Genomic DNA, 24,732 nt, shown 5'->3' on the forward strand with positions numbered 1-24,732 from the left:
CACCCGTCATCTTCCCTATCTAGAGCATACAAAACCTTGATCAAGTTAACTTGACTTCAGGACTGTTTCAACAATTTAATAAATTTTAATCACCATTTTGACCCCCTCAGATCAATATCACTTTTTAGTGAGTTACCTGATTCCCCTCAATACAGGCAATGTCTGAGAGAATGATGGCCGCCCGTGACTGGATGTCATCCACCTCAGAACTGAGCAGCTGGATGAGGATGGGGCCAGCCTTGGCTTTCGACAGAGCCAGGCGAATCTCGTAATTCTCCGAGGTGTTGCACAGGACAGACGCAGCCACAGACTGAATCTCTACATTGTCCAGGTGCAGGAGACTCACTAAGGCAGGGACACCATCTGAGGAAAAAAAAGCATTGCTCGAGTCAGAGAAAAGAACATTGACAACAATAATTGTCGTACTGGAGGAGAAGATGTGTGAGAGAGCGTGTGTGAGCACACGAGTGTGCGTATGCAAGTGTGTGCATGTATGTGTGTGTGTGGGTGTACATGTTTGTGTGTGTGCATGTGTGTGTGTGTGGGGGGGGTGTGGATGAGGGTGTGGGTGTGGGTGTGTGAGTGTGTATGTGTGTGTACGTGTGCGTGTGTGTGAGACTGTGTATGTGTGTACCTGTGTATGGGTGTGTGTACATGGTGAAACACTAAACCAATGCGTCAGGATCTGGGCAATAAAGATGCATCTTATCTTATCTTATCTTATCAAGTCAATTGTTCAAACAAACAAGATGCAAAGGATCAGGTCATGAATCTTTCTAACACAAACACAGGCTGTATAATTGCTGGTGCTAAAAAGAAATGAGAAATGATAAGGAAGTTGAGTTCTGACACATGGGAACAAATATTGCTCATCTCTACAATACATGAAGTCCCTATCAACTATAAACCAACACAATGACATGACTTCTTACTTGCTTCCAGTATGCATTTCCAATGGTCTGGTTTCGATGTTGAGAGCACTTCTAAACATTTCACTGCACTGTCCTTTTTAGCCATACTTTCGTCATTAAGCATATCTGTAGAAAGAGCAATCTCATGACACTGATGGACTGGCAATAAATATAACATTCTTTTTCAGTAATTTATTGATAGATGTATGTATGTAAACCTAAAACAATAAAAGAAAAAATATTGAAGCACAGAGATGCACAATATGGTTCCTACATTTCTTGTTAAAAAGATAATTTTATTAATCCACATAGAGAAATTTCATTTCAAATGACACAACATTTTAGCATAAGGTACACAGAACATCATATTGTTCATGCATTCATATGTATTGAAAAACACCACATCATTTATAGCTGAGATAGAACTGTAGCCTTCGAGCAAAAGTTACAGTGACTCACACAAGGCAAAAGAGCTAGTTTTGAGGCAGGTAAATTTGACAGTGGGTTGATAAAATAAGATGGTCGTTTTATACAGGTGACCGTCAAGGCAGGTTCAACTGTATTTAGAATAGAAGTCAAAATATTTGAGATTGAAGAAGTTAAGGGTAGCCTGGTCTCTGAGGTAAAATTAGCCAGAAAATGACTGTCAAAATTTAGTTTTTCTGTGTCTTTGATCTACGTTTTTCTGTAAAATCCACAGAGAAATATGCTTTTAAATGGAAGTAGGTGTTGAGCCAAATAAAAAAAATTCAACATTATTTTGATGAGAGCCTGATTTCACCACGCTGCCTTACATTTAAATACTTTAAGAGGCAGGCAACATCAACCCTGCCAGTCAGGACCAACCCTAGCAGACAGATAAAGATATTCAATAAAAAACCTTCCCATAAGGAAACCAAACTCACATCTGTGTGTGATGGTGCACGGTAAAGCACCTAACTGCTACACCACAGACGCCAGTTACGCACTGATTGAGATTATCTTTTTTTTTAAGAACAGTGAACAAAGATTACTTGACCATTATCTCTCCGTTCTCTCCCTTTTTTTAACACTGGGCAAGAAACCTTTACAAAACTCTCATCACTTTTTATCAGAACTTCAGTAGCACTGTGGTTGTCGAACCAACACTTAACTATAATGTATTTTAGTTTTAGTAGAGGTTTTACGGCGCTCGCAGCGGCATAAGGTCATATGAGCGCAACTATAATGTATGCTCTAGAAAGAGAATTTAAAAAAGAGGTACAACCTATTCTACTTTATTATGGAAATTTTGTGTTAACAACTCGACACCATATTAAAATGTTATTGATAGGTATATCATTTATAATTTATGCTGTTTTCATGGAAGTCTCTTCTGTAAAATGCGTACGTTTTATGTGTTGCCGGCCAATGGCCTTAAACACTGAATAAAACACCTACCTATGACCAAAAAAAACTAAAACACCTTCCTGCCTTATAAAAAGAAGAGGAAAACTTACCCACTAAAACATCCCACACCGGAGCGTCAGGGCTGTCCATCTGTATCATGAACTCCAGCACGTTGGTGTGAAACCGGAGCGCACTCAGGGTGACGAGATCATTGCCGTCCCCATCCTTGGTACGCACCATAGCACCCAGCTCTATAAGACACTGCACCGCTGACAAACCTCCGGAACTGGCAGCCAGGAGCAAGGGAGTGGATTTCTGACTGTGGACAGAACCAAATGCAAGACAAAAGAATTGTAATAGTATTTTAGTTTTGGTAAGAGTTTTGCGGCGCTTTAACACAATCAGGTCATATAAGTTCCAAAGATTAGAATTGTTACTAGAGTGTAACATACAAATAAAAAAAGGAGGAAAGATGATGATGATAGATGTTTGATAGGAAAGAAGGAGCACACCACACCAGAGCACCCATCAACCACCCACCTTCAAAGTATACAACAACCTCATCACAATAATGGCCACAGAGACAGATTCGACCAAGAGTAACACAGAAAAGAATGAAATGTGTTGAATCGATTTGTTATTGTCCTATGACAAAAAAACCTTGGGTGTGTAATTCTGAAGCCATACTTGCATGATATAATAAGTACCCTCTGGTGTGGTGAAGTTTGCTACCAGCCAACATGAGAAAAGGAAACATACTGCAAATTAAGTGGTTGCATGTGACCTCTAAGGCACGATGGTTATGTTAAAAAATATTGACATAGTGGAACTTATTCATGGGAATAAACAGAGAAAAATAAGGCAATATAAACCATTCCTATGATTAAATCAGTCAAGTCTCCAGTGGACACAGATTCACATAAAATTACATGTTAAAATAACAAACTGCATTTGTAGAGTGATATGCCTACTCAAAAGAAGGTTTATGCACTTATGCAATAACCATTACTGTAACAAATTACAGAACATTCCAAAACATTCTCAGCTTCCAAGAAAGCATTAGAGTGAGTTGCCATTTTACAGGCACTCAAACACTATCATACTAACTAGAAGTGTATGGCATTGGTGGCTCTCAGACTTGCAACTGTAAGGTTGTGGGTTAGAATCTGGTCAGAGATCCAATGTTGTGTCCTTGGGAAAGGCACTTAACACAAATTTTTCTCACTTCACCTAGGTGGGAATGAGCACCTAGCTATAATAGACAGCAAAAGATCTTGTCAGCTGGTTAGTGTTTCAGCACATGCAATCCACAGCTTGCCATGTATGCTTCCGAGAATGATTCCCAATGTTCTAGAGTCTGCTGAGATAATAATAGTTGTAAAGGGAATAGAGAATGCTGTAGAGCATGGATATGCGCTATACAAATACAAATTATTATTATTATCATTAAGTGAGACAGCACTGGCAATTTTTCATAAGTAGTCACCACAACAACTCACTCATTTTTTGTTGGAAGTTCAAGCAAGCCTGTGTTTTTTCGAACCATGAGCTTTATAACAGGCTTATGGTCAAAGAAAGCAGCGTGGTGGATCGGTGCCCATCCATCCTGGTCTGTGGCCAGAATATTGGCATAGTTTGCCAAGAGACATGTGACCCCATCCAGAGAGCCACACCGAGCAGCCATGTGGAGAGCAGTGGGACCTGGGCATAAAGAAGGGAAACTAAGGAATGACAAGAGCTTAAGAAATAAAGAAGACCAGTCACTGTTAGAAAAGCATTCCGATAAATTATAGCAGGACCTAGGCATAAACAAGGTAAAATGCAGTATGTCAAGAGCTTGAAAAATAGAAAAAAATCAGTAATTGTAAGAAAAGCATTCGCACAAATTATAGCCGAAGTATCTGCAAGTAGCTCTCCATGAATGTTAGTTAGAGAGGTCGTAACTTCATCACCAGCAAGACATAAAAATACTACTTCAGAAAAATGCCTGACAAAGAGCCCTAGTTGAATTAAATTAACAATAAAACAAGATTCATTATTTCTTAGACAATTTCTAAATTTGAAAGATAACATTCATATGTCCTCATCATGAATAATGAGAAATTGAATATTAAAAAAGGAAAATATTATGACTACTAATAACATTCATATGTCATCATGAATAATGAGAAATTGAATATTAAAAAAGGAAAATATAATGACTACTATGTCATGAGCAACTATACACTAAATCATTGCGAAGTAAAGCACAGCAAGTGTCTCAATGAAGAACAGCAAACAAAATAGAGTAAAAAACTGATTTAATGAACACATATTTTACAAAACAACAAATTCACTTAGAAATAACTTCAAATGTTAACAACACCCAAATCTAATAGTAATTAAATAAGTAAACATTCGGACAAACCTGAAGGTACTTTTCCCAAAATGAAACAAACAAAACTTTAGAACAAGAGCTACAAATACTTATAAGAAACATATGCACTACCCTGCTAGAAAAGATAATTCTCTACAGTTCCCAAAACATGATCTGTCCCTAAACAACTAGGAACTATAGCAAAAAAATACAGACAGGGAGCAAAACAAACAAAAAAGAAAGAAAGAATGCTGAAAACAAAATGATTGAAAAAACAAGGATAGCAACTCCATTCTGCAGATTACCATCCGGAAATTTTATAAGACTTAGACTCGACGAGGTACTCCTAAAGGAGCGGACGGACACATTTAACGTAGTAGTTGAAATCGTCATTGAGGAAGAAAGTGAACCTGGATCCCACATCCTTCCTGAGAAAACAATGTAAATGGATCTGTATTTTTGCTTTTTAATCTCTCAAACAGCCTTGACTGATGTCACCCTCCTCCAACTACGGCCAGTGCTACCATTTATATTTATGATTATTTATGCCATGACTGCAGTTACTATGACAATTTCTACTCCTACAATAGCCCTGTCTGTTTGCTTAGTGTGTCCTTAAAAATATCTTCTTACATTCAGTGAGCATTAGCCTGTGTAAAAGACAACACAGATCTGTTTCTGTGGTTTACTTACGCATTCCAACTCATGAGTAGAATGTTTTTTGTTATTTTAAGCCAGCATATCAGATATATAATTCACTAAGCCAAACTCACAACTTAAAAAGATATGGAGAGCATACTTTCACATGATTAGGTCCATCAATGCCCTTTCAAAGTAAAGACGGTTCACTGATAGTCTCGAGGAGTTTATAAGAACACTTTACTACGCCTTTTCTAGAAATAGTTAAGAGACTGTTAGCTGGATCTCTGAACTGCCTTTGTAGAATGGGGTAAGTTGTGCATAAAATCATTAGTTAAAAATATGTGGTTATGAGAGTATATAATATTCATACATGTGAGTTTGTGTGTTGTACGTGTGTGTGTGTGTAAGTGAATGTGTGTGTGTGTGTGTGTGTGTGTGTGTGTGTGTGTGTGTGTGCATGAGTGTGTGTGTGCCTGCATACGTGTGTGCAAGCATGTGTGTGCTTTTCATTTGATCCCCACATGAAAAAACTCCGGACCACAGTGGGGTACGTAAGTGCTGTACAGTGCATTTAGTGGTAATGATATAAATTTGTGGTAGTAGAAGTAATAATAATGGTAACAATGGTGGTAGAAGTAGAAGTAGAAGTAGTAGTGGTGGTGGTGGTAGTGGTAGCGGTAGTAGAGGTAACAGTGGTAGTAGTAAGCAGTAGTAGAAGCAGCACAAGCAGCAGTAGCAACAGTAGCAGTGGCAGCAGCAACAGCAGCAGGAGCAGCAGCAACAGCAGTAGTAGTAGTAGTAGTAGTAGCAGTAGTGTTAGCAGCACTATTATCCTTATTATGATTAAAGCCAACAGCTCACCCGTTGATAGAATGTTGTTGCGTCTCACGTTCACATCAACTGCACTCATGAGCAACAGAACCATGATTTGGGGACGATTGTTTATTGCTGCATGGTGCAGAAAGGACAAGCCATTCTCGTCTTGTTTGCTGATTCGAGATCCAGTCATCTTGCGAGCCAGAGCACTGAACATAGCAACCATCCCTCGTTGAGCACAGATTTTCAGTCCATTGAAAGGAGTCTGGTAATACAATGATTTTCATGTTTACAGAGCGATACAATGTAGCAGTAGCCTTTCCTAAAAGTAACTATAAGCTGATCTTTACATAATATGAGCATAGTGCATATAGTTCAAATGTGAGTACAAAGAGAACGTAAAGTATCCTAATACTTTACTCAACCCTATAATTAAGCCTATTTTTCACCAAAAATACCCAGGGCTAAGAAATCCTAATGAACAAATATACTCAGTCTAAAATAATGCTTCTAATATGAAGAATGCCACCTGTAACATAACAATCTCATTGGCTGCATTTGACCAGAATAGCTACTTATAGGATAAAGAGGAAATTCAAGATCAGAGTTGAATTAATCTGAATTTATTTTAGATTAAATGTGACAAACTGTAACTAATTTTAATCATATCCGTCTCAAATGAGGAGGTGGGGGAGAAAGGAGGAGAAAGTCTCTAAACACATCAACTGCTCATCATAAGACTTCGTCATACATCACTCTTTTAAATGGCATAGGGCGGAGTGAGACACTAAGCAGTCAACATGTCAAGTATCTATCCAAATAAATATTCTATGAAAACAGCAAAGTGACTTCTTCAAAATATTTCTTTAATTAGTTCAGTAAGTTTCATGTCTACCTTGCCAATATGAAGAAATCTCATTCAGTTTACCTTATACTTAATGGCTTTCTTGTAACCAAAGTTTTTCTTGAACTGCTCATGAATGTTGTTATCAGGTATGGGCAACCTCTTCGGCTTCAGTTTGTCCATCTCCTCACAGTAAGCTCTGACCCACAAAGGTCGTTGAGGGTTTGTTCCATAAAATGTCTCAAGCTGAAGCATGATGGCATAGTACCTATAATAAAAAATATGTATAACTAATTGGATTTGTCACTTTGTTCACAAGGTAGAAAGGTTGAAAGTAGAAGACTTTTCTTTTCACAGTTTAGATGTACCATTCAGTGTAAGGAGCCAAAAGAAACAGAGCATAAAGAAGAAAGTACAGATCAACTGCTCAATGTCAAAACCCACCAAACGTCACTTTTCAATATGACGCTAGGCGAAGTTTTACAGTTAGCAGTAAAGATGCTGATAAGGATTATCGGTTGCTAACACTATAAAAACCAACAGATGTACTAATTCTCTGTATCTTCCCAATATTATCTCAAGGTGAACTTTCCCCTGGCGATCAAATCTACAACTGGCAGTGCTTGTTACATGATTTCACATTTTACAGAAACACCTGCAAAATCCATCCCCACTGCTTACCTATCCTAATACAACACTGTATTAAAGTCAAAGGGATAAGCCTTAAGGATGCTGAATTACAAACAACAAAAACAGCCAATTTTTATTAACACTTTGCCATCATATTTGGAGGGAAATCAAAAGAAACTGGGGTGGTAAACATCGCCAATCGGCGAGATGAGGCGGCAAAGTGTTAATCAACAGATGTCAGTAACATCATTGCCACTGCTTGCTTTTGATTCATAAATACAGTCAAACCTGCCATGACTGCCACCTGTATAATACAGCCACCTGTACAAACGGCCACTTTCCATTCCCCTCCTTGCGTTTTTTCTATATAATTTAACTGTGTAAAACGGTCACCTGTCCAACACGGACACAGCCACCTTATTTTATCAACCCATGGTCAAATTTACCTGCCTAAGGTGGCCAGGCACAGTCGTTTATTGCCTGACGCTTTGTAATAAATTTTGAATCAGCCCCTCATGCTGTGGACGGGCCGTCATAATTCATTCGCCTGTCGTTATTGTTATTCCCTCCAATGAATGTTTACCCAAGTTGACCAATGGGTAGGCTTAACAATAAATTTTCCACTGCTGGTAAGGGAAGAGTGATCCGTCATAACCTAAAGGCCTATTAAGCCACGCCCACAACTCATGCACAAATCGTGTGTGAGGTGACTGGTCACTGTTTTGTTTACCCAATCTGTAAAAAAAGTAACAATGGATGCTGATATGAACTTGCAACAGAAGCGTTGCTCCTTCTCCGAGTGGTGGCGACCAGGGTATTTGTTTTACCACTGCACTCAGTCTTTATTGTCTTACTTACATAACATTTCGTTTATTTTACCCTTGCACAAAATCAGCAACAAAAAGAAAGCTAACCAAAAAAACAAACCAACAAAACAACACAAAAAACTTCTAACAACACCCACCCCCCTTTTTGAAAAAAAAAAAACCTTTTGAATTAGCCTTACGGCAGTCTAAAGCCTGAGGTCTGCCCTGGTTTGGACCTCAAAAGAGAATGATTTGCTTTCTTCATTTAAATCAGTCCTGCCTAAGACGACCACCTGTGTTGTATGGCCACTTTTCTCCATTACAATGCAAGGCCGTTTTACACTGATTTGATTGTACCTTCAAAACACAATATGCATGTCAAAAGTCTTGTTGCTTTGTAACAAAAAGTATTGGTCTTTGACCAGCATTTTTGTAATACACAACCTCATGACTCAGAGCGTGAAGCCATAAGGTGTGGAAATGCCCCACTTTAACTCTTTATCTCCGGCAAGCCGCTCCCAGTGGCTCGCAATCGGAACCGCTGTGCAAGTGAGCCGCTGGCAGCGGCTTGGCGCATTCCTTTACGATGACTTCAACATCAAATAACTTTTCTGTAATTGCCAAAAACAGGTCTCTTTTACAGAGAGTTCATTCATTAGATGACAAACTATAAAATGTTCACTTTTTAAAATTTAATGACCCATTTAATGACGTTATTGTCATTTTTAGATTTAGTACCAAAAAAGGACCCGGCGTAGTGAGTTTACTCCTCTTGGAGATAAAGAGTTAAAGGCCAGAGTCTGTCTCATTAAACTGTTGTAAAAATCGGGTAGTACATACTCTTGACCATCCACCGTCACCACAGGTATATTGTAGTGTTCTTTTGGAGCCTGATCTAAATGGAGAATGCCATGGAAGCCTACTTGAGCTGCTTCCACAATTTTACTGTAACCTTCAATAAATTCTGATGGAGCTTCTGTCATAGTGTCTGTCTCAAGGTCCATTGTGATGCCTGCATGAAAAAAAAAGACAAGGAAACTAAAAAATATATAAATTTGGGTTCATCTTAGTGAGCTTGTTAATATCTTAGGTTGTTCTTGGTAACAGAAATTAAGTGATAGACCTTTGATGGCCTAATTTAAATCCAAGAGTTAATCTAAAAAGACAGTTTAAGGGAAAATCATCCAACATTTTTAAAAACTTAAAATCAACTGCTTTGTGTAAAACTCCACCATAAGAACCAAGGAAGATGTGAGGGTGTTTCTTACTATTTTTAGGTGTGATAAGGACATTCTTTATGGTAAGGAATTTTCAAATTTTGAATTTTGCCCACATGATGGAATAACAGCCTACTCCTCTATAATTTTGAACCACCAAGGGATCTTTCAGGTGCCCAGGTGAACATGGGATCTCCAAGATTTTTAGTCCTTATCCGAGAATAGTGGCTCCCAAATACACAGTCAAGACCCATGTCTAAGTCACAAGGAAACTTTTTTAGAAATACTGATTTGTTGAAACAAAAGGAACAAACCCTTAAACATTGTTTCTACTCTCAAAATCCACAAACAAAAAATATAAGAAAGTGAAGGTCAGGACCAAAACCATTGTGGGAGACATTGAAACTACAGTATACAGATGCAAATCATCAAGCAAAAAAAGTCTTACCTCCATGGAGATGAAAGTAGTGGTCGTTGAACATGAAATTTTTACATTTGAACTCAGGCCCCACAATGAGAGGAGGAAGTTCTCGTTCCGTACGGCACTCGTCAACTGAGGGATTAAAATATCAGACAAAATGAGAGTAAAATCAGTGCATTAAGTTTATTTTTCCTAAAAGTACATTCTTAACCAAGTCACTTTAACGTTCAACATTATAATATATAATAATAATAATTAATACAGTGATCTTCGGCTTAGGGCATGCATCTTGGGTGATAAGAAAAGTGTGCTATTTTGCGAATAAGCTATTAAGCAAGTTTTGAAGGGGAGTGAACAAGAGTGAGTATTCTGTCAAACTTCACTGATTGATGTGAGAATTGAATAAAGAGAGGAAAATCAGGCTCTCTCTGAAACTCTGTTGACCAATCTAATTCAAACAGTTGACTTGCGAGTACCTCAATTAGCATAATACCCCAGAAGCACCAAATATATATCTCTGCTGACTATCTCAAACAACAAAATCTTGACTGTTATAACGTTATACTAAATGTGCCAATATAAAAACCAAATCTCAAATAACAACAAACCATACATGTCTAAAGTAACAAGATGTAGCAAAATAGACTCCCTTTTCCAAAATCCACGCTTATCGAAACTATAACATATCATTAAAGACACATATCTCACCAGTGGTTGGAGGGTGCCACTGGTCGGTTCTGCTTTATTTCTCTCCACATACAGTCTCTGTCTATTAGAGTTGGGGCGAATGGACAGACGGGTTTGTAACTCCCGGATGCAGTCGGAGTGAGCAAGTAACGGACGGCCATACGAATGGACTGTGAATCTCAAGTTAGTTCATTTCTTGGGTCCGCTCCACAATTTTATTCACGAGTGAGTAGGCGAACGGACAAACTCTAGCAGACAAGATACTCGACATGAGGTTAGGCCTATCATCTATTGTTTGTCAGGCCTAATGTTTCAAGCCACTAGCTGTGCCACATGGAATGAGAGAGGCTGGTGATGTAGCATTATGTGTGTAACCTTTCACCTCACTGTGAACCTTCTAATTTATCATGAAGGCGAAAATTAAAAAGAATTCCGCCCAAAGGCCTTGGGGAGGGGGTAAAATGGCATCTCGCTACAATTTGGGGCAGAAGGGTGATGTTTATTGGGGGGGGGGGGGGGGGAATGCGGTGTAATATAACTGTGGTAGTAGTATGCAATGCACTGAGTTTCTCTGTCCATCTGTCAACCCGCTCTAATGCACAAAGTCTCTCTGTCCGCCCGTCCACTTGTTCGCTAAACGAACAGTTGTCTCTGCGTCCGATGTGTAGAGAGTAGCGAGAAGCGATTGAAGCTTCACAAGCGGACGGTTCACTATTCGTCCATTCGTTTGCAAGTAGTACCAGCAGACCGTTCATTACTCGCCAGTGTTGGTTTAGCGAGCCTGACCCAAACCTACCATCTATCAGTCTTGTTTATTCCTAGCACTTAACGACTGATACTGGCCGATGTGTTTCTTTTTACTTAAACAGAAAACATGCATCTCTATGCAGACTACTATTTTATAATATATAAAATTTGTGTACATCTAAATTAGAACCCACGGGTGGTTGGCGGGTGCTCTGGTGTGGTTTGATCCTCCTTTCCTATCAAAGATCTAGCACCCTTATCTCTCCTCCTTCTTTGTTGTGTTTGGTACTCTCTCGTAACACTCTTACTAAAACACTCACCTCCATACCGGGACATCAGCTTGTTGATGTCAGGTATTTTCATTCTTTTTCTCATGCCCAGTAAGAAAGGCGTCAGGTAACTGACAAGCTTCAGAAGCTCTAGCTGCCTGCGTGTTTCTTGCTTGGCTGCCATGTGTTTCTGCAAGTGGGGACAAGAGTAGGACCTTCGTAATTTTCTATAAGATTGGAGGGCACCCTCAGAAGGTTCAACTTTTCTCTCCTTCTGTTAGTTTCTTCCTGAACTATGCTCCTTATAAAGATATGCTTCTCTTTAACAAAATTATTCAAGATTTCATTATTAAACCTATCACCTGGTGCTCATATGACCTTACGCAGTTGTGAGCGCCGAAAAAACCTTACTAAAACAAACATATCACCTTCCACGACATCTACGAAAAAGTGGGATGGATCAGATTAATTATTTTTATATAATTACATTCAAAAGTTTCTGTCTTTCCTTTGTAACTTGAAGACCGTTAACAAAATTCTTGGGTAAAAAAAAGCAAGAAGAAGGAATATTCGTTCACAGATCTGCTTATCTTTCATAGGTGCAAATTAAAAGGTTTTTTGTCTCTCAAACAATGACAAGTTTGAAATTAAAAAACAGCAATCTCCCAATTTTATTCCTCCTTTATTTTCTCTAATTTTAACGTTCACCTCAAATATGTAATATCTTAGAGAGCAGAGGCATAATGTATACAAGCAACATACCTTGATGATCTCTTCATGCATTTGTAGTCTTGTCTTCAGTCTTTCATATCCAGTATGGTCTATCTGGTTGTCAAGAAGACTTACGATACTGGACACTTCATAATCTGCCCTGTAGGGGAAAAACATCTTTTTCAGAATACCATCTTTAATTCATATAGCTGTGTATTCATTATAATTTTTTTTTTTATCTTCTGTAACAAGCAAGATCATTTTCAAGCCATTTTTCAAGCATAAAGAACCATTCATATTCTTATAAATGTGCATCATTTCTAAATTGTGAAAGGGCTGACAGATTCACAACTTTCATGCAAAGAGAAAATCTCCGATGCTTTAAATTTATACAACATTACAACTGCTCAGTGTGAAACTCCGTTGTATCTCACTTTTCATAATGGTGTATAGCGGAGTCTTACACTATGCAGTCGATAATGATTATTTTCCCCCCCTATAAGGATTTAGTTTCAGTACACAAGATCTCAGCTTGAAGGAGGAAGAGCTGTACACTAGTGAGGAAAAATAAAAAAGGGGACATTTCCAATAAACTGGAAAGTTCCCTACATTCTCCACACTGCTTTAAACTCCATGCAAAACCTCCACAATAAATAAATTTCAAAATATATGTACATTAAAATTACTGGTTGTGATGTTTTCACAGACTCGCATAATCCCTGTTTAAAAAGTAAATAGTCACCATCAAAGTTTCTCAATTTTGAACATATTTTTTTCTTAAACTGTACTTGTAGTAAGTATTCTAACAATTTCTTAATGATAACTGAATTACGAAGGAATTTTACAAAATGGAAAAATAACCACCACATTCCACCAAAAACAAATAACAAATAACAGATCAATATAATCAAAAAAGTGCAAAGAAACAAAAGGAGTAGACCTGACTTTTACCAGCAACTACTACCCAACCATTCATAAAGGTATCAGTGAAACTAACAAGAAGATGATAAAGACCCAGAACAAAATAAGATCTATAGAAATACTACTTACTGCACTATATACATATTCTTGTAGCTTTCTGCTTTATCCTGGCAAAAAGTAAGCTTCATACTCAGACTGTCAACATGACTCATGAAAAAACGACGCTCTTCTGCCATCTCAGCATCCCCTGCAATTTCTGCTGGCATTTCGTCATAGATGTTGCCGAAATCTGGATCTTTTGTGATGTCTAAGAGACCTTTCAGAAAAAAAAATAAAAATTTGTAAGTGTTTTACGGCACTTGCAACACAATAAGGTCATATAAGTGCCGAAGATTAGAGGTGTTACAAGAGAGTAACAAACACAAAAAGAAGGAGGGGAGATAAAGACCATAGATGTTTGATAGGAAAGAAGAAGCAAACCACACCAGAGCACCTGCCAACCACCCACAGAAAAATTATGGGTTTTGCTTTCAATAATGAAAAATTAATTAACAAAACATCAAAGAGCGTCCAAGCCTCTCTAAGAATTGATAAAACATCAGAGCAGATTTCATGAAGAAAGAACACTTTCACTGATAAAAGATTCAATAATTACTGAAAACCAAGCACTGCACTTCTGATATATATACAGAATTCATATCTAGCAGGCCTCACACCAAGTGAAGTCAACATTGCGTAAATCATTGAGTAGACAGATCAAAAGTGGTCTGAAATGCTTCCAAATAAACTGAGTATGCTGCATTACTATGAGGGAGAAAGTTCGGGGGGGGGGGGGGAGAGACTTTCCCAGGCCAAACAAAGCCCATGTAGGCATTTAATAAGGGTATGCAAAAGAAATAAAGCATTAAGATGAAAATTCTGATGTTATGAAGGGTTTCAAACTTAACGCTAAAACAAAATAACAATACACAACAGATAATTATCCCGATGAGCATATCTTTCCACTATCAAAAAATACACATGGCATGTATGGTCAAAATTATCCAATATGCCCACCCGTTGTCAAGGGGAACATTGTCTGTCTCAGACAATTGGACATATTGTCATTATAATATGTGTCACAACACAATGGAATCAGGCGCTCGTCAATTTTTGGGCATATGGAGTTGTTAGTATCATCTTAAGGGTTGTTCATTAGTCTTGCTTTCGATGAAAAAAATATCCATTTATCTAGAATAGAAGTCGAGATACTGGAGATTGAAGAAGGTGGGGTCCCCTGGTTTCAGAAGTAAAATTAGCGAGAAAATGGCTGCAAAAAGTTGGTGACTTCCAAAGCTAAAGAGTCCCTGCAAATTCACATTTTTGTGCCTTTAATCAATGTTTTTTCATAAAAATTCATATAAAAGTGTTTTTGAATGGACAACATACAAGGCATTGAGTCAAAAAACAAAAATTTTTTCAATATTTCCAAACTGGCAGAAAAATGCTGATTTCTCGCATTTTATTATTTTGACAAGCACCTGATTTCACCATGATGCCTCGCATACGGAAAAAAAAACTTAAGGGGGGTGTGGGAAGTGGACATCTGTACTGCTGTTTGTCTTGGACAGGTGGCCATTAGAGCAGATTCAACTGTAGTTTTTTTTTAAAACACCACAAAGTTCTGTTTCACGATGTAGGCCTACATTGTGGACATATGTGTTACTTGACTTACATACATGAGGACAAATACACTTTCCGTCTTTCCTTCCTAAACTGTAAAATGCCATCAATTCACCACTGATTGAACGGGAGTGATTACTCTCTGTAATTCCTTCTCTCTCCTTATTTTTATATCTTCTGAACATAATAATAATAACATAGTCAAGCACCCATAACCATAAAAATATTGAAGCACAGTAACATACTCAAATGGTAAACTCATGGAAAATTGTAGGTTAATAACTCTTATACAGCCTTTGAATCGTAAATGAAACTATCAGTTTTATCAGATTGGGTTCAGTGAAAGGTCTGCATTAACTCTTTCCCTACATTGCAATTTTCCTCACTGCAATACTATTTTGCAGGCTAAAGGGATCGAAATCAAATGGCGGCAGGATCAGAAACGGAAGCCATTCTGCAGACATTTTTTCCATATGACTGTATAAAGGAATAATGTTATTTCTTCTAGACTTTTTACAGAAACACAAAATGTCATACAACAAAATGCAAGAAAACAAACTGCCTATCAGACAATTCAAAGAAAAAGTAGTTTAGGCGTAAAATAGAAGTCTGTGTAAATCTGTAGAGATTATTTATATAAAGAACAAATTTATTGAGCCGCGAAAACAAAATATGGGTCACCTATGCCGTAGAATGCAGCTTGAGATAGAGATTGAGTTAAGTATGCAACTCACACTGCCCAGTTTCACAAATATCACATGAAAATAGTGTAAACATTGATATTTAAAGCATTTACCTGCACTTAGAAACTCAGTCAGAAGAGGCTTCTTTGTCTCAGGTTTTCCGGACGCATTCACATCTAGATTTGTGCGCCATCGTTCAGAGAATTTAGTCCTTTTGTCTTTTGGAAAGTAGGCTCCATGCCATAGTGCTTTCATCATGTAGTCCACAGCTATCAAAAGCTGTCCAATGCGGGTGTCTTGATAGGCAGGAGGAATATTGCACACAGTAGCCAAGTCATAGTTAGCTTCCAATGAGATCAGTGGCGTTTGATGCATTACATACATACCAATTGTTAACTCTCGGATGATATTATGAACCTCTCTGAAAAAGATAATATATTTATATTTAACAATTTCAAAGATTCATAAGACAGAACTAATTGAACAGTACATTCTTTCAAGATAAGATAAGATTAGATTAGATAAGATAAGATATGATAAGATAAGGTAATGAAAGGTAAGGTAAGGTAAGATAAGATAAGATAGATAAGATAATACTTTATTGTCTCAGAGGGAAATCTTTCTTGGCTGTACAGGACAGTAAAAACACATGCAGGTATATATAAAATTTTAATTAGGCCTACATATTACTCTCATTAAAATTCAATGTCAAACGAAAAGTAAAGCTGACAAATGTACATCACATCAGATGAATCATTCAACCACTTGCAGGAATTTAATTACAAGACCCTCGAGTTATATAGATTTATACTTGAAAAAGCAATACACATTCGTGTTTATTCTGACAGCAACCTTTTACTTGACGGTAAAAGACTTTTTTTGTATCTTTCTTTCTTTCTTTGTTCTTAGAGGTACATATCTGTCACTGTGTAATCTTTCAGTTTGTGTGGAAAAGGTGTGTGATGGGTCTTTAATAACACTTTTCATCTTTTTTATACTTGTGATTAAAAAATTTATAACAAATACGGAGATCTGTAAGAGCCTTGTCGCCATTGAGCAGTGCCTGTAGTATACAAAAAAACTCATTCAGAAATACATACACTTTTTTCTAAATATTATGTTGATTTACGAATGACAGAGTAAAAAGATTTATTTTGTACAATCAATATCCTTCAAAAACACACAAGAATAACAAGAATAATAGGATTTTTTAGTACCTATTATTACTGGAAACATGAGCACATAAAGATCATAATGAATGCTTTCCTACCTATAACACAAGGGTGGGCTTTTGTCATCCACTGGAAACAGAATTATTGCTGCGTCATCTTTAGGAGAAATGTTTGAGATAAGACCTTGAGGCTGATCAGTAGGAAGACGAAACACATCTGTCGAAAGCATCCAGTGCGCCATGCTGAATGCCAAGAGTTCTTGACTATCGTATCTTTCTAGATTATCAAAGTAAGACGCTGCCTCTCTTATTAGAGTTCCCATCTGGGAAGTTTCATCCAGAGGACTTGCCATGATTCACCTGAGGAGGATGGGAAATTTTAATGGATACACAAGAACAATTCCATCATTTACAAAACTCTTGAGCGCTATGGAGATAATATCATTTTTTTTCTTATACCTTAAACCTTATACTATACTATACTATACTAGAAAAGCCTACAACATTAAAGAGGTTATAATAAGACAATAGCCTGCGTCAGTAACATCACCCTCATAAACAAATGGGAAGTTGCATGTGCCCGCTCTTGCACACTGAGCATCTATGCTGGCGAAGGCAAAATCTAGCACCATCCCACTACAAAAATAATCTGCTGTTCTTGAGTGTGAAGATTTTTTAAGGTTTGTTTTGTTTTGGATATTTTTGGGTTATTGTTATCTAATCATGTAGCATACATGCATACACAACGTAGCAAAAGCTGGAGGAAAACATAATTCAATTTAAATATTTGTCTTTATCGGGGGGGGGGCGCAAAGTGTGTAAATGAAATTGTTTATTAAAAATACACGTTAAAATGAATTTGCTGGCTTCCTTTTCCTTCCCCTCATTTTCTACAAGCAGTAAAGTCTAAACTATCTTTATCCAAGAACAATTTCAGAAGATCGTGCTCATCTTATGAGAGAAAGTTCAGAGACTTTCCCCTAAGCGTTGGAAATTCTTGGGGCCCTACTCTTTCATAATTTATGCAAAACATTTGATAAAATAGTTTTTGTCCTTTATTTTCTAATGTTTCCATTCTCTATATCTCTCCATGTGGTCTGAAAAAAGAACCTCATTAATGAGTTTTACAGTTTTGATAAGAACACCATTATCTGCAGCGTTCATGCCACTGCAGGCATCAACATTGTTACAAGACGGGGAGTGTCTGGGTTTTGTTGGGTTTTTTATATCCTTGGTTTCTTCTGAACTGGTTCTTTACTTTATGAGCAGAGTGAGAGGGGAACAGTGATGGCACTACCGTTGAACCCAATACTTCCTTTTAAAGTGTATCAGGTTCATAACCTTTTGAAAAAAAATTCTCTTGCACTAAAAGCTTACACATAGATCTACATGTAAAAACTGAAATTATTTTCCTTTTCATGCCGGTTGAACACCCATGCATGACACAAGAATGTGCCATCATTATTGCTACAGAACTATAGTATATAGTATACTAAAGTATTTTTACTGATAGGCTCCTTATATCTGTCTGCTGTTCTTGAGTGTGAAGCATTGAGTTCCAGCTCTTTCCTGATATTTTTAAAGGTTTGGGTTTTTTTGGATATTTTAAAATTGTTATCTAATCATATGGCATACATGCACACACAATGTAGCAACAGCTGATGGAAAACATAAATTCAATTTAAATATTTGTTATTGTTATTATCGGGGGGGGGGGGGGGGGAAGTGTGTAAATGAAATTGTTTATTAAAAACACAAGTTAAAATGAATTTGCTTGCTTCCTTTTCCTTCCCCTCATTTTCTATAAGCAAGTAAAGTCTAAAATATCTTTATCCAAGCACAATTTCAGGAGAGCGTGCTCATCTTTTGGGAGAAAGTTCAGAGACTTTCCCCCTAAGCGTTGGAAATTCTTGGAGCCCTACTCTTTAATAATTTATACAAAACATTTGATAAAATAGTTTTTGTCCTTTATTTTCTAATGTTTCCATTCTCTATATCTCTCCATGTGGTCTGAAAAAAGAACCTCATTAATGAGTTTTACAGTTTTGATAAGAACACCATTATCTGCAGCGTTCATGCCACTGCAGGCATCAACATTGTTACAAGACGGGGAGTGTCTGGGTTTTGTTGGGGGGGTTTTATATCCTTGGTTTCTTCTGAACTGGTTTGAGCAGAGTGAAAGGGGAACAGTGATGGCACTACCGTTGAACCCAATACTTCCTTTTAAAGTGTGTCAGGTTCATAATATTTTGAAAAAAAATTCTCTTGCACTAAAAGCTTACATATAGGCCTACATGTAAAAACTGAAATTACTTTCCTTTTCATGCCCGTTGAACACCCATGCATGACACAAGAATGTACCATCATTATCGCTACAGAGCTATTGTACTAGCATTACCACTTAAGTATTTTACTGATAGGCTCCTTATAATATATATTATATATATATATACAGTGGAAACCATATATAACAGGTCCGGTAATAACAGGGATCCGGTAATAACAGGGATTTTTAGAAATCCCCGATTTTTCTTACTCTTTGTCTCTATTAAAAGTTATCGGCAATAACAGGGCCTCTTTGGAGCCCAACCGGTTATAGCAGGGACAAAAGCTCGTTAACAATGTGTAGAAATTAAGAGAGAGAGAGAGAGAGAGAGAGATAGATATACAGATAGATAAAGAGAGAGAGAGAGAGAGAGAGAGAGAGAGAGAGAGAGAGAGAGAGAGAGAGAGAGAGAGAGAGAGAGAGAGAGAGAGAGAGAGAGAGAGAGAGAGAGAGAGAGAGTAACGCAGTGATGGAGCAAGCCTACGCTATCCATGCCACTGCAAGCACGCGCAGCGTGTAAAGCGAGAGAGGGCTGCGGTGTGCTGGTTACCACGATCTAGCCCGAAACCTAGCAACACGCACGCGTAATGTGTCGCCAACGATGTCAAGCGCAAGAGAAAATGCCTTTCAGTTGACAAAATAAAACAACATGAAATAATCCAGGCTGTTGACAAAAAGCAAGCTCCACTGGCAGGGACTACCCAATGCAGCTGCTGTGGATCAAGCTCTTCTGATGTGATTTAAGGAGGAGGCAAGGAGAAAGTTGGTGCCAAAACCCCTGTTCGTGGGTACTTGTGGCCAAGGAAACTACCCATGAATAAGTACAGCTGGATTAGTCCACAAATGCTTACTTTCCTTGCATTTCTGATTTAACAGGGATCGGATATAACAGGACATTTTCTCTACTCCCACCATCCCTGTTATATCAGGTTTCCACTGTATATATATCAAGGAGCTTAGAACTAATGGAGCCTCCTCTCTCTCTTCGCGGTGGGGATCAAATATGGCGACTGACTGTGGGCTAAATCACGAACTGTGGCGTTTCTTTTTATAGAATCTTATCGGGCTGGGCCACGCTGTGGGGGTGGGTGGGGCGGGGGAATGCACGCAAGGAAGAGGGGATGGGGCTGGAATGAAAGAGGAGGGGCGGGCCTTGAGAAGGGACGAAGGAGAATGGGGAAAAATAAATAAGAGAGAGAGAGAGAGAGAGAGAGAGAGAGAGAGAGAGAGAGAGAGAGAGAGACAGACAGACAGACAGACAGACAGACAGACAGACAGACAGACAGACAGACAGACAGACAGACAGACAGACAGACAGACAGACAGAGAGAGAGAGAGAGAGAGAGAGAAAGAGAGATTGTGATCAACTGACGCGCTGACGGATAATGACAGGGAGAAAAAAAAATTATGTGTGTGATACGGACTGTTCAATTTTTTAAGAGTTTTATGTTATAATCTAGTTTAAAAATCAAAAAGATGTGTAAAATAAGAAGAAAACTTGTCGTCCGAGTAACATTAAATTATCAAACATACCAAATTATGAAGATAATCTTTCAAGATGCTAAAATATTTAATTATAAGAAATGGATAAAAAATATACTTTTAAACTGAAGTTAAGATATATGATTGCATGATTCTAGGCGTGCGCCATAACTAACTTTATGTGTAAGGAATAGCGGACACAAAAGAGGGTCGATGTTTGCTTTATCTAATTGCTAACAGTATGTCTTGGTCTATAAATAAAATTATTGATCACAATCATTTTGTTTCCTGGTTTTCCCAAAGTGGAGCGCACAATGATTTCAAATTTTTTTTTTTTTTTAAAGAGATAACAGCACCCTTGGAGGTGTGATCGCATGCATGAGCGTGGATAACCTTTGAAGGGTTGGGGTTTTTTGTTCAGTAAAGTATGATATGGAGAGCAGCGTTTTATTAGTCCCTTATTACACTCCAGAGGGGGATAATTTATCTTAGTGATGACTCTTGTGTAGTAAAATTTGTTGTTGCTTTGTTTGGTTTATTTTTTAACAGTAGAATCTTAAGTGAACCGGAATTATTGATTGTGGGATCTTAGGTGAAGACTGCAACAATAGACTTAAACCAAGCATAGTTCTATCCAACAAGACTCAAACTCTTATCCACCCCACCCTACCCTCTCCCCTCATCTGATATGGTTTGGTGTTTCTTTAACATAGAAAATATTCATCATTATTGTTGTTGAGTATTGATTTCATGTTCTAATGGAGCCTCTAGATATCTACATTTAGACTACAGTAGCATTTAATTTGCACACACAAAGGAAAGCAATATCTTTAATTAAAATGTATAATGTGTATATACATACACACTCATAATAATTAAATATACTCAAAATAATTATATATATTTATGAATAAGAATACTTTTAAACCTCAAGTCTTTCTGCTGGGGTGTTGTATCTCTTTCAGCCTGGGTTGGCCTTGGCATGTAGCGCCGGAGCCAGCCTCTTATGAATATTAATGATTTAAATTGTGTTGCTGGGGGCATAGAAACACTTTCATTCAAATTTTTTAAAAGGGAAACAACTTAACTGTGAAAACTTCGGTCCACTGCAGCATCATATCGGTTCTTACACTTAAATACAACACAGGTGCAAGGCATTTTTACTAATTGACTTGCCTAATCTGAAGGACCTCAGAATAAAACCTTCTTTCTTATCTAGATTTCAGTGCCTTCATCGGGCAATCGCGCAGCGCAGGTAGCCCACGGTTCCGCCGCAAGAGAGGGCTCCTATCAGGCGTGCGGCGCCGCCAACAGAGCATCCTCCATTACTTTTAATCTCCTTGATATATATATATGTGTGTGTGTGTGTGTGTGTGTGTGTGTGTGTGTGTGTGTGTGTGTGTGTGTGTGTGTGTGTGTGTGTGTGTGTGTGTGTGTGCATAGTGTGCCAACTCTACCATTTTGCCTTCACTGGTCTATGGCAGATAATTCACATTTCAAATCTGGTTTGCATGGTGACTACCACAGGCTCTAGAGTCATAAACATACCATCTTTGGCTGCAAACAAAAGATAATATATAGGCCTACATACTCCAAAAAAAGTAGGCCAACACTGGAAGAGTGAGCACAGCAAAATAAACCTTTTAACCATTATATCAACTTTTAAAATAATTCTACGAAATGAAAAAAACTTGGCTTAGTAGACAGTTTGTTAAAATCTCATTATCACTTATGAGTGCAACAGCAAATAACAGCAACAGAACATGAACATCAATAAGAAGTTTTATTATTCAACTGAACTGTACTTTCTGTAGGCCTCCTATAGGCTACTTCTACAGAGACAACAAAGATACATCAATGCAGTGATTGTGGTTGTACCAACTCGAATAACAACAAGAAACTCCATTGAAGCTTATTACCTAAGTGCATTTTATCTTAAGCAGTTATCACTGATAATGATGACAGGTCTGAGTGACAAGTAACACTCATCAGGACTAGGTGTGACAGAATTTGATTACAAGATACCGTAGTGTGAGTGTGCTTGTGTAGAGGACATTTCAAATTTGAGATTAGGATTTACTGGAATCGTTATCAGCTTAAAACGGCAAAATTACCATACGGCGTATGATACGCAAATAATAAAAACAATAGATCAATAATTTTGCTGACAGCACACTTCTGTTTTAATTATTTTGCCTACAACTGACCCGACACTAATGAACTAGTTATTAATTATTACGGTTGTCAACAAGACTAGAAATGTGGCGTCCATAGTTTCAGGACCAGTTACTAAAATATTAAGAAGTAGAAACAATAGTTACAAGATAACACCATTATAACTTTCCACATAAAAAATGTTCATAAGTTGGAAGCAGATTCTCACTTGATTGTGCTCAGTCTGTTCAATTTATTCCATTAACCGCTACCGGTTTACAACTTTCCCAAAAGCCATTCGCAAACTGTCAGCCATGATTGTTTTCATTGGACACTGCCAAACTGTTTCACGTCTCACATCTCACATCTCGCGAGACTAGTCGATAGGCAACACGGTTGTTTCTTTACCCTCTTCCATTAGATATATATATCTAGGCCTTATGATGCAGAACATTGGGAGAGGGGAGCATTAACAGTACTGTCTTAATCGATCATATATATTAGAGAAAACCACGGAAAGAACCGAGGAAAAAATAATTCACTGTTTGCCACTGTTATTGTATTAGGTCGTCCCTTGATTCCATGCACATAACAATTATTTTATGTACTGAATAATAAAGTATAAACGCAAAACTCGCAAAGGACACCAGTAATTATTGTTGGTCAACTTTCTGCTCCTACTGTCATTCGCGTTATATGTTCTGCAATAATACTATTCCTTCTGCCGCCCCCCCCCCCCCCCCGTTTTTTTACTTCCTAATTCTTTGAATTCATCCTTATCCTCTCGCCATTCTTTTTCTACCTATTTTTAATTACTTTCCCTCTCATCCGCTGCATATCTCCGTTCTTCCACCTTTTCTCTATTATTCTTCACCAAGGAGTTTACCGTAGTTCTAAGCTCCTTGTTCTTCACTTAATAATATTGTGCACGTCATGTATCTTACATCTTTTCTCATTCTGAGTTTCTTCGGATTGCGTTGATGTGGGTTTCTCCTCTCGTTCGTTTTTATTTTTTCCTTTCACTACATTGTATCTTTTTCTTTCGGAGGAGTTGGTTCGACTTTGCAAGAATTTTAATTTTTAATCCGATTTGTAGTGACGCTTCTCTGGGTGCGACTATATTTTTTAAAAGTATAAGTAAAGATCTTTTTAGCTTTCTGCTCCAAAGCATAAATAACACTAAGTTTTGAAACAAATAAAAAAAGGGGGGGGGGGGGGGGGTTCAATGTTAACTGCAACTAAGCTGATCCGTTTTCATTTCAGCTGTAGTTGAAGCACTTCCAGCTCACGGTTCATCTGTGTAACTACTCAGGTTAAAAACAATGTACATATAGGCCTTCCAAATAGGCCTATGCCACCCCCCTCCTTTTTTCAACCTTCTTGCAGTATACTGTTAATGCCCATTTCACTGAATTTCAGCACTTTAAATTAAGTAAGACACTAAGAGACTGGACCTCTGAACTAGCTCACATCAGTCTCCCGTAAACTAAATGAGTGCAGAACCTTGAAAAAAAATCCCTTTAGGATTCGAACCCTGGCCATCCACATCGAAGCCCATTGTGATATTAACTGAGGTAGTTGCCTGCCATTTTTTTTTAGTTTAATTGAGCCACTTTTTTTCTATTCTCTCCATGGTGCCACAGACAATTTTTTTAATTTCCCCCTTTTTTGTTTATTTTAGTAGGCCTAAGCATTTTAAAGGCACTTACAACCCAATAAGGTCAATTTAAGGGCCAAAGATTAGAGAATAAAGATTTTACAAGAGAGTAAAAAAAAAGAGAGAGAGATAAGGACATTAGATGTTTGATTGGAAAAAAGGAGCAGACCACACCAGAGCACCCACCTACCATCCATGTGCACGTTTCAACCAATTCTAACCACTTAGCTCTTACTCTTACTCTTTCACTA

At 37.8% G+C, this 24,732-nt stretch overlaps 1 protein-coding gene across 1 annotated transcript in view; it reads right to left on the reverse strand.

Annotated features, from left to right (window-relative positions):
• Window positions 1-23,523, reverse strand: part of LOC101848712 (ankyrin and armadillo repeat-containing protein) — a 43,693-nt gene extending 20,170 nt beyond the window's left edge. Inside the window, exons 1-14 of the mRNA XM_005090146.3 lie at window positions 23,054-23,523; window positions 16,962-17,222; window positions 15,805-16,112; window positions 13,476-13,662; window positions 12,477-12,585; window positions 11,766-11,904; window positions 10,039-10,143; window positions 9,214-9,385; window positions 7,022-7,205; window positions 6,139-6,358; window positions 3,779-3,980; window positions 2,390-2,598; window positions 933-1,037; window positions 137-363 (exon numbers count right to left, since the gene is read on the reverse strand). Of these exons, the coding sequence (XP_005090203.1) occupies window positions 137-363; window positions 933-1,037; window positions 2,390-2,598; window positions 3,779-3,980; window positions 6,139-6,358; window positions 7,022-7,205; window positions 9,214-9,385; window positions 10,039-10,143; window positions 11,766-11,904; window positions 12,477-12,585; window positions 13,476-13,662; window positions 15,805-16,112; window positions 16,962-17,215 (2,421 nt within the window). The 5' untranslated portion in view covers window positions 17,216-17,222; window positions 23,054-23,523. The remainder of the gene's footprint in view (window positions 1-136; window positions 364-932; window positions 1,038-2,389; window positions 2,599-3,778; window positions 3,981-6,138; window positions 6,359-7,021; window positions 7,206-9,213; window positions 9,386-10,038; window positions 10,144-11,765; window positions 11,905-12,476; window positions 12,586-13,475; window positions 13,663-15,804; window positions 16,113-16,961; window positions 17,223-23,053) is intronic.
• Window positions 23,524-24,732: the final 1,209 nt, after the last annotated feature.

Source organism: Aplysia californica, unplaced genomic scaffold (genome assembly GCF_000002075.1).
Source record: "Aplysia californica isolate F4 #8 unplaced genomic scaffold, AplCal3.0 scaffold00013, whole genome shotgun sequence".
NCBI classification, from domain to species: domain Eukaryota; kingdom Metazoa; phylum Mollusca; class Gastropoda; order Aplysiida; family Aplysiidae; genus Aplysia; species Aplysia californica.